We start from the raw sequence: 11,256 nt of genomic DNA on the forward strand, positions 1-11,256 counted from the left end.
CGGTCTGGTATATTTCTCTTTCTCCTATTACAGATCAAAACACAACCTCACATTGAAAGGACAATTCCAAACTTGTCGTATAAACTCATTCACCCTGAAAATTCATATTGAAATATTCCAACTTTTGAATTGGAAGAGCTCAAAAGTGTCTTCAGGAGTGAATGAGCTAAATCTGAAGTCAACAGATCATGCATTTACTGTTGAATATCTAATTCAAGAGATAAGTGGAAAGAAAAGAGATCAAACTTATAGAGAACTAATAATGAAGACCTTACAATGATGGATGCCAAGATCCCTGTGGGATGTTGTTTTATTATATTTCTAATAAATATATTATGTTAATGAATTGACAAAAACATACAACCAATGGCTATTAAGTCGGAATTTTGTGCTAATGCTACCTACACCATAAATGCTGTACTCTGATTGGTCACATTATTGTTCGATATACCAATAGTTTGAAAATGTATGAAAAACATAAAATTGTACATATTGGTGCCATGAAATTGTAAAATTTAAAGTATTTTGTGATATCATCGAAACTCATCATATACACAGATGGAATAATTAATATGCTGTCCTTAAGCTTTGCATTACGAAATATATATACCACTCAGTAAATTAACTGGTCAAAGTCGGTAGAGTATAAGATCCTGCACTACTTAAAGTGGGCAGTAATTTCCATTCGCTTGGTAGATAGTGTCCCAATCATTCCACACACATGCTGGTAGCTTTATGCTTGGTTACTGGTCAGTATGCTGAGCGAAGCTTGGTAAATACAGTGTCCCAATCATTCCACACACATGCTGGCAGCTTTATGCTTGGTTACTGGTCAGTATGCTGACCATAGCTTGGTAAATACAGTGTCCCCAATCATTCCACTCACATGCTGGCAGCTTTATGCTTGGTTACTGGTCACAATGCTGACCACAGCTTGGTGGATGCAGTATCAGAATTATTTCACACCTGTGCTGGCAGCTTTATTCCCATTAGATGTTGGTATGCTGACCATAGCTTGGTAGCTATATAGAAGCGGAATCAGAAACATCTCACACCACTGCTATCAGCTATACGAATGGTCAAGTTTGGTTTACTGGTCAGTATACGTTCATCCCACACTACTGCTGGCTGCTTTATTTCCAGTTAGATTTGGTTTACTGGTCAGTAATGACCGCAGACTCGTTGAAGTTTCTAGAAGAGACGTCGCCTTTCCCGGTAACAGAGCCCCTGGAACAGTATTATAGTTAAAATCTAAAAACTGTCAAAATACAAAAGGCTCATTTATTTCAAAGAAGTTTGTTGTATTTAAACCTATATAGAAACACATACACCCATTTTATTTATCTTACATCTGCAACATTCAAAGAGCTAGGGTCATGGGTCAAATATCTTCAAATAGACTAAATATAATTGTCATCCATTATGAATCTTTCGTTGAATATTGGAAGATCAGCATTGTTTCTGTTCAGTCTAATTACCTTTAGTTAATAGTTTGAAAGCCTCGTAGCTGATTGAAGGGTCGTTGGAGGACTCGGTGAGTAGGTTTTCTACAGTTTCCATTTTGTTGATTTCAAATTTGACCCATTTGTATCCTGGACATCGTTTAGATCCGGGACAGCTCTGTATTAAGTTCTGAACGACCGGATGTGATAAACCGAAGAAGTCTGCTCCCTTACCAACCAAGTCCAGCATATTGTTGCCTCTGGGAGAAAAAAAGACAGAACATACCACAATACAGTGTGTGCTGATTCAGAATCAACTATTTATATATTACTGAGAAAGACTAAAGTTCTGAACTAAACTAGCTAGCGGACACGTTTCAAATTAAAGGTTTAATCTCTAAATATGAAACAACTAGGTACTTTGTACATGTATACAGCTGCAGACATCTTAGCATATTGGCCTGGTTATATATGCTGGCTAAAAGCTAGTCCTTTGACTCTTCAAATGACCACATAATAATATTATCAAATAAACAACATTTAATAGCGCACACTATAATTTGCAAAATTACTCTTAATGTGCTTTACAGCACATGAATATATTAGTACAGTATTCCTACAGCCACATTTATAAATATAGTAAATAAACAAGGCATACAAATCAGCATTTTACATCAGATAAAAAGACATCAACCTTAGCTGTTAATAAGTTGTTAAACCCTGTATTACCAACCTTTGAATCTTTGAAAATTGCAAAGTTTTGACCTCACTAGGATTGCATTTTAAAACTCGCTTCTTTTTCTGATATTTTTATTTTTTTTTATATATACTTATGAAAAACTCAGATTCAGCAGATGTCTTTTCAACCAATGACAGCTGCATTGTTGGATTGGTGTCCTGAAGTACACACAAGAGATACAAAAGTTTGTCATTGTTTGAATGTTTGCTGATCATGTGCTTAACAGCTTTGTGTAAACTCTTATCACAATTTTATGTCTACCATATATTTAAAGGGTAAAAGATACTTCGATGAATATGTAAGTGCTTAATAGTTTCTGCGGTGGGTATTACATTGTAAAATTTGACCAGAAAGTTAAGTTTGAGTTTGCAGATGTTTTAAGTTTCTATCAAATAGACAAAGGGATCTAAGTTCTACAGAAGTCAGTCATAAAATGTACTGAAACCAATTCCAACAAGCTAGAGTATGTCACACACTTCACAGGCATGAAAGCAGCCTAAAAAGATCTCCTTGTCAATCCCTAGGAGGAGAAAACCTTGTACAGGTATCTGTCATACAGTGGAAAATATGGTAAATAATGCTACATCATGATCATAAACCAATAGAAAAGATGACAAATCAAATGATTAATGAAGTGTGATGTGATGATGACATATGACTGTATTGTTACAGGTCTACTAAATACACCCACCTGCTTTTATTAACTGCAGTGATAAGGAGGTTGTGACAGTCTGACGGAGAATCACTTCTCAGTACGCGGTCCGTGTTGTCCTCAGGTGCTATCTCAAACTGTAGTAATAAATGTATCATACTTACTTAAATACTTATATGATACTTTTCCCAGTGAAAAATCTGAACATTTTCATGTAATAAAAACTTGCACCTCACTGCAAGAAATGTTGTATTTTCACATGTGATGATACAACTTGCGGTGAAGATATGTTTATGATTAGAACCTGGTGTCAAATATCACACAACTATAGCTAATTCCTGCAGTTTTTGATGCAGCAATAGTTTACTATTCTAACGGTTTTCCCATTAAATACTATACATATATATCACTCGTATGGCAGAATATACTGATATTTTTCACTTGTAATTCACATTTCAGAAAAACATTGGTATTCTTCCTAACTTTTTGAATATTGTCCCATTAAATATTCTCTATTTATTTTACAGCTGGTGTAACCGACCTGAGAAAGCAATACATTAAATTCCGTCTTATCTGACTCCGGAGTATTCCGATATCTTAATCCAACCTAATGATCTGATCCCCTTTCTTATGAAAACTACTGAATATGACATATACTTTTTTAAAACCTGTCAAATCTTACCAAATGGTCACATTTATATTATGGTAAGTGTATTCTTATTGCATATGCTTTATTACCTACCATTGGGTACTCAACAATAAAAGGGGGTTGGAGGAGAGTGTACTCTTAATACAATAAACAACCAAATCAAATTTTGGTCTTCAAAAAGATTATAACTGGAATTGATGCAGAATATTGTGATACCTGGGTTCAATTACCCAGCTCCCTTCTTCGTTAATCTAGAGATAAGATTATTCAAGAAGTGAAATAGGGGGTGGGTGGTGGGGTTGGGGGGGTTGGATGTTATGGCTTGCCAAGTTTGGCATTTAATAAAATAAGGACAGTAGGTTACACTGTAGTTTGACATATACTCACAATGGGTCCTTTCCCCCCGTCGGATATCTTACAGGTGTACAGACACTTCTGGTCGTCTCCACTGGTACTGGCAAACACTCTAGTGCTACAGTAGCCTTCAGGGTAGATGCACTTAGGAGTATGGAATCCTGGGCGATCCGTCACAATCTAGGGTCAAAGGTCAATTATTTAATCTTAGATTTTCAGCCTTGAAGATAGATATTATTTCAACAGAAAAGTACACATTTTGTCATCAAGTAAGAGGCTGACCTGGTCATCTTCTGTTATCTGAATAAGACCAGAAGCTGAAATGAATGGTTTCAAAGAAGTAACAACACAAAGTGTGGGCAATGGCAGAATATTTGTAACACATTTTGCTATACTGATCTGGTAGAATTAGCCTGAAGTTGAACAAGAGGCTAAATTGGCCTGCATCGCTCACCTGGTATTAATCTCACACTTGTAATCTTAAAAGTGGACAAAAATACAGATACAGGCAGAATATCAGTGTTTGATTCATAAGAACCTATTAAAAGATTTAAACATATGATGCCTGTGACCTTGAATGTCGAACAAGGACATTAGGTTGAACAGAGTTTATAGTCTTCCAACCCAGCATGCTTCTGGCAAAATATCGTTACCCTGGACTTTTTGGTTATACAGAACAAATCATTTAAAGATTTAAACATATTGACCACTGTGAACTTGAATATGGGCAAAGGTCATTCACTTGGTAAACCTTCATCCCAGCATGTTAATGGCCAAATATCATCACCCTTGGCCTTTTGCTTATTAAGAAGTCGTTTATACGGTTTTAACATAATTGACCCCTGTGACCTTGAATATATGTCAAGGTCATTCATTTAAACAATTTTAGTAGCCCTTCATCCCAGCATGCTACAGGCCTAATATCAGTACCCTGGTCCTTTCGGTTATAGAGAAGAAGTCGTTTGAAGATTTTACGACATTTGACCCCTGTGACCTTGAAAGTTAGTCAAGGTAATTTATTTGAACAAACGTGGTAGCCCTTCATCCCAGCATGCTACAGGCCTAATATCAGTACCCTGGGCCTTTTGGTTACACAAAGATTTTAGGTATCTCAGGCCCATTTCTCGCATCCGGTACAACTGCAGGTCCGCCAGGAGTTATACCTGTAATTTTACATTTAAATACAGACAAACCAGTTGAACCGGATACTAGAAACGGGCCTGAGAGACCTAAAATCTTTCTGTAGACCTCCTAGATTTTTTTTTCTGTACTGAAGATAACTCCATCATGTCTTACCGGGTAGGTCCCCTGAAGTTTATTATAAACATGTTGTACTGTAAAATGTTTACTTCATAATATGACCGCTAGGGTTACATATGAATGTACTAAATTCTGATACATTTTAACATTTCTCTGTTCTTTATTTTTCTTCACAAGAACATCTGCAAAACTAAAACTTCACCGCACCTGTTGCCAGCCATTATACAAGAAGTGTCAAATAATTTTCTCCAGCACTTTGTACAACATTGTACAAGTACCAGATAGTTTATTTGTTAGTGCTTGATAACTGTATGCTGTTGTCACACATATTGTATGCAGCAAACCCATAAATAAAGCCAGTTACCTCTCCAATACTGTGAATGGTCAGTTCCCCGAGGATCAGAGGGAAGACGGGACGTCCAGTTGAGTCTAACTGCAGAGGAGGAATGACTTTCTTGATGATTTGACTTTTACTCTTCTTTGGTTTCACCTGGACACCATCTATAATTTTACCCCCAAAAAACAAGTTTAGATAATTACACATAATGTTTTAAATATCTCATGGCATATATATAACATCAAAGCAATAACAACAAGAGGCCCATTGTCCTTAACGGTCACCTGAGTCTACAGTATTTATTTTTGTTGTTGAAATATGTACCAATTTGAGTAAAAAATTGTTAAGTATAACGTTAACTTAAGTGTGTCAGGACTATGAGCTGATCATTCCTAGACCATTTTTCAGTTAGATCGGCCTATTATAACTTGTTTTTAAGTTTGAATTGGTATTTTCAAAATGGCGGCTGTGGCGGCCATATTGGATTTCTGATCGACCCGAAAAATAACAACACTTTGTTAAAGCTCAGGTGACCTAAAAATAGAAAAGTATGCATTAGGCCAACTAATACCAAGCATCACCACTGCTGCCAACAATTATGAGGCTTGTTAAAATAAAGGCAAACATGCTGGTATGGACTCCACATTAGAATTTTCTGTAGAGAGGGTTTCACTTTATATCAAAATTAGAATATTGGTAATCCAGTCACCGCTAAATCTGTTTACATTTTAATAATAAAGTTGCTTGAGTTTTTTTTTATATTGATGAATCTGTTGACTTTAATCACCTAAAAGTTCTTTAGTTGTAGCAGCTTTCTTCCGGTCTGTGGAGGGCACTTTTTTCTTTGGTTTAGATTTGACTTTCATGGTCTGTGGATCACTACTTTCTCCCGAGGACAAGCCACTCAGTTTGACAGGTGCGCCACCTGGGGAGGATTTATCAGGTGTAGGTACACCCTCGGTGTAGGATTGGTAATGCAAAACCTTACGTAACAGGAACCTGAAATTTGGAAAAAACATATGACAATTATTTTCTAGAAATATATACAAACATATTGAGACAGATATATTAGTATGCTAAACTGTTCAAGACTTGTTTCAAAATCAAGACAATTATTCATATATTTTCTCTAATATGTCTGAATTCTAAATAAAACTGAGTTTTGAACAAACAGTACCTGATTAACATTTGTACATTCTGGAGATAAAACAAGAGGACAAAAAGGCCTGCAGCACTCATCTGCACTGTTATCATGTGTATTACAACTAAGCATATTGTGGCAGACAAGATGAGCTTAACCATCGAACAATATCTGTGAACTCTAAATTGCATGTTGGTTAACAGGGTTTCATTTCACCAACATATGCGGCCGCTGAGACTGACCACGAAAGTAGGTCAAGGTCAATAATACAGGAAAATTTACAGCACTTTATCTCGTGTAATGACTGGTTAAAACATGAAAGTTGACAGATGACAGATAATGGACGACACAACATATTAAAAGCTCAGGCACATCAAGCTAGACTAGCTAAGCAAACTGTCCATCACTTCCAGCTCCTTTTTTATGCTTCTTTAATTAAATCCAGTAAACCTAGACACCACACAGTGCCTACATTGTGGAGCCATGGTATATCTGAGATCTTATCTGATATTAAGAGAAAAGAGAAGAACTAGTACTATTCCCCAAAAAATGCTGGTTAGATATTGACATATGTGCAATTGAGTTACTGTTGGTTGGATGAATGGGGCTCAAAATCATCTTCTACACAAGATAGAATAAAATATCTACTATATAAGATTACAAGCTTTTACATTCAGTTTCAGCAACAATTTTTATTGTTAACCCAAAAACCTACTGACTTAAATAAACAAATTCTTTCCTGATTTATACCTGTGGTGAATATATTGTGTTGTGATTTATATTTCCTAAGTAGTGTGTGTTAAGGTATAAATTGGTAGGCTATTTTGTCCACACCACCATGCACTAAGAAACTAAATCAGGCAGAATCAGCTTCAGACTTACCGTCTCTCTTCTTTAGCTTTCGCCACTTTTTCCTCCACTCTCACCACCTCATCACAGATCGCAGCATTCACCTGGGTGTACAACAGCACTAATCAATCCCTGTGACCAAAAACAGGCTTCTATCTCTACTAAACAAGCCATACTGATTGATATGTCTACCCCCGCTTTGACCATCAATGCACATGTCAAGTTTGGTAGGTGTAGTAGTTCTAGTTTTAGAGAAACTAACTTAAACGCAAAAACTTAATGTTGATGGAGATGCTGACAAAGTCAATGGACCATGAAAGGTAGACAGCATCCAGCATTTGATGCATGATTTGAGTTATGCCACCTAGATGCATCTATGATCCAAGTTTGGTTGGTCTAGCACTTATACTTTCAGTGAAACAAACGCAAAAACTAGATGTTAATTGACGCCGCCACCGTCGGAAAAGCAACACCTTAGTTTTGTTTCCGCTATCGTGGCAGCGAGACAAAAACTGGTAAACTTGTAATTCTAATTGCCTCTAGTCCACATTGTATATTTCATTTTATCAATTTATAATACGGGATTCAGGTGCACAGCAAAATTTAACACCCGCAAATATGCACTGAATAAGAAACTGTGAAATATTGACGCGAATTTAAAGCACTATACAGTAATAGTTGAATCTCTTGAAACATACAAACAAAAGATCTTTAATAATTTTTCACAATAACAATTGAAATGGAGAAATATCAAAACACTTACAAACATGAGATCCTTGATGACCTTTTTGAGCCGTCTCCATTTCCTGACATAAGGGTTTGGGGCCATGATTGGTCTGGTAATGATTCTTCCAGGCACAGGGTGGGTTGTACCTGGAAACCTGCAAAAAATCACAACAAGTCATTGTGTTAACACATTTTTTTTTTTTACTTAATCCTTAAGTAAATACCATTCATTTAAGATTACGTTTATTGATTTTTAAACCTTTCATCAAAGTAACATACAATTAGTAATTATTTATATAACAAATCTGAAAAATATATTTCAGAGGTCCCTGCAGATTCAATTCATAGATATATACAATGCCTTTGCCATATTAAAATTAAGCACTGCTAAAATCAAGAGATCCTTTTTTCTATAAAAAATATTTATCAAAATATATAAATGTTTCCTATGGACCCATACTTGCCAACTCTTGGACTCCTTATTTAGGAGGAAGACTCTCAATTTTAGACCCTTAAATTGAGCATTTTCAACAAGTTAGTTTGCTTAACTATCCCTATATTTGAAGATCTAATGATTTCATCTGAAAGAACAACTCAAAATATGTTATTTTTAAAGGGTTATTTTGCCTCTAGGGGGTATATATACAGACATTTTATTTATGTTTTAATTTTGAGCATGCAGAATTTCCCCCATGGAAATTTCAAAAAAGTTGTCAAGAATGTAGACCTTGATTTCATTCAAGAGTAAAAATGAAATAAACATTTTGTTGATGACTTACCGGAGAGGATTGCGTGCCAGCATAGCGTGTGCTATTGATCCTGGTGAGCCGGTGACAAGAGCTGGATTAGGCCCTTGTACAACTGGTGGTCTTACCTTTGTTACACCTCCCATTTGTGGCTGTAGAGTATAGTATATAAACAATAAAATCACCTAAGATGAGTATTACACTAGACTGATATTTCCTTTTCTATTGCCATTTTAACTATAACTATATATATACATAATAAAAAACCCATACATGTATGTATTACACCAAACAATAATTAACATATCATAAAGCCTTGTAAAATGTAGTAGAAAGTTCAATAAAACAGCAAATCTATTTACGTGCTATTGTGTCAACAGGTGCACAGTTTCAGGAATATATGTTATGTGAATTAGGTATCGCACATCACTATAATAATAACAAGGTATCACAATTGATACACATCCTGTCGCATTTACACTTTGTGATATATAGCCTCATTAGACATTGTCTGGTGTTCATGTGGGGACAGATCTAGAGCACGCTAGTACTACTATATGAAAATGTGGAATTCTATTGGTGATAATTATATAATAATAAGATTGAATTTGGATAAATAAATAATTCATTTATCGATATATATGTGAGGTGTATGTGTTGTGTCATAGTAGATTTTTGTTGTCATCACCACAAAATTTGAGTTCCTGATACAAAACGGTGTCGGAGAAATTCCACGTTTTCATATAGAAGTGCGCTCTGGCCAAGACACCAGACATCTAGCTATCTATCAAAATGTCTAATCTGATGTCTGGGCCAGAGGAAACCTGGGCTAACTAGGCCTGCATACTTCAAATTCATGTTCTTAATAAAAAACCTGGAACATTCATATAAATGTACAGTAGCCAAACTCTTAGAAAATACACTGTAAGACAAAAAGTAGCTCAGAAAATAGATAAATTAGAAACATTAATGCGATAAATGTTTTAAATATTCGTCATCAGGACATCTAAAAAACGTAATCCAATCTCCTTCTACTACTCACTCCACCAGAAATCACTACAGGTAGTCCCTGTTAGCAGGTACCTGGGGGTAACTTTATCCCATAGCCTGTCCTGGGGCCCACATGTTAGCAGCATTTGTGCAAAGGCAAACAGAAGTTTAGGATTCTTTTGCGCCGCAACATGTCTGGATGCACCAGGCGGGTCAAAGCCCTCAATTACTTTGCCCTGGATGGATGGATGGATGACGGGTTTCGCGCCTACATGAATCTGCCCTTACAGGTTTCATCTCACTGACAGAAGTCAGTGTTCAGTCGATGTACTTTGCCCTGGATAGACTTCAACTTAAATACTCATGCTCTGCCTGGGACCCATACCGAGCAGACCATATCAATCAACTCTAGGCTGTCCAGAGGAGAGCGGCCAGAAACGTCTATAATGACTTTCACTCGAGAACTTCAGGTTGTGTCTCGGCATTGGTTGACTCCCTCAAGTGGGACTCCCTGCAGAGGTGTCGGAGGAAGGCCAGGCTGGTCACCTCTATAAGATCACTCACGATCTCAAAGCTATACCAGCCGACCAGTACTTAACCAAGGCCGACTCCAGGACTCGTGGGAACCACCGCTATCGTCCAATTCAGGCATCCAAAGACTTTTTCAAGTTCTCTTACATGCCAAGGACCATAGCGGACTGGAACAGCTTACCCTCTGATGCAGACAGCCTTAAATCATTCAAGACTGGCCTAGACCCTCCACATTAAACAACTACCCCCCCCCCCCCCCCCCCCCCCACACACACATACAGTACACCGTCAAACACATCTTCTCTTCAACTGTCCCACTAACATAGGCTGGCCTATTTATACATGTCCTGTATGGAATTGTGTGATCGTGTTGCACTACTTCTAATTTATCACAGTCATGCTGTGCGACTCGAAATCCCCCCCCCCCCCCCCCCCCCCCCCCAATATATAATATATAGTTTTGCTTATTTCATTCAATTCTAACTATATTTTTTTCCGCACATGCGCCAATGGCCACTAAGTCCAGAGACACTAATCGCTCTAATCTTGGAGATTCGTCTCTCATAGGAAGAAGAAGGTTGAATCAGCAGTACCTGCCCTGCCATCACTGGCATAACTGTTTGATTTCCAGCGCCACTGGTAAACGTGGTACCGACTTTGCCCGTCAGTAGACTTATGTGCTGTGATGCCGCAGGTTTCACATTTTGTTTTTGAAGTCCAGCTTGGTATTGTTTTAAAAACGCAGAATCTTGACTAAATATATTATTTGATGCTTCTGTCGATGTGTTGTTTCTTTCCATGGTTGTTCTTTGGCGAAAACACTTTTGGAACTCTCCTGTG

General features: G+C 37.1%; 1 protein-coding gene across 1 annotated transcript; it reads right to left on the bottom strand.

Moving 5' to 3' along the window:
• Positions 1-279: 279 nt before the first annotated feature.
• On the bottom strand, positions 280-11,252 carry LOC110449231 (transforming growth factor beta regulator 1-like). Its single transcript, XM_021495958.1, has 10 exons — positions 11,010-11,252; positions 8,929-9,047; positions 8,187-8,304; positions 7,457-7,527; positions 6,221-6,432; positions 5,461-5,597; positions 3,870-4,016; positions 2,873-2,970; positions 1,479-1,702; positions 280-1,227 (listed from the first exon to the last, which is right to left on the bottom strand). The coding sequence occupies exons 1-10, from the start codon at positions 11,214-11,216 to the stop codon at positions 1,109-1,111; spliced, it is 1,452 nt and encodes a 483-aa protein (XP_021351633.1). The 5' UTR covers positions 11,217-11,252; the 3' UTR covers positions 280-1,108.
• Positions 11,253-11,256: the final 4 nt, after the last annotated feature.

This window comes from Mizuhopecten yessoensis, unplaced genomic scaffold (assembly GCF_002113885.1).
Source record: "Mizuhopecten yessoensis strain PY_sf001 unplaced genomic scaffold, ASM211388v2 scaffold4535, whole genome shotgun sequence".
Classification (NCBI taxonomy): domain Eukaryota; kingdom Metazoa; phylum Mollusca; class Bivalvia; order Pectinida; family Pectinidae; genus Mizuhopecten; species Mizuhopecten yessoensis.

Excerpts from the sequence above, each read along its gene's own strand:
- LOC110449231 (XM_021495958.1), bottom strand. The coding sequence starts at position 11,216 with ATGGAAAGAAACAACACATCGACAGAAGCATCAAATAATATATTTAGT. Across the intron at positions 6,433-7,456 it reads AAAGCTAAAGAAGAGAGACG|GTTCCTGTTACGTAAGGTTT; the intron begins GTAAGTCTGAAG and ends TCCAAATTTCAG. Across the intron at positions 5,598-6,220 it reads TACAACTAAAGAACTTTTAG|ATGGTGTCCAGGTGAAACCA; the intron begins GTGATTAAAGTC and ends GTAAAATTATAG.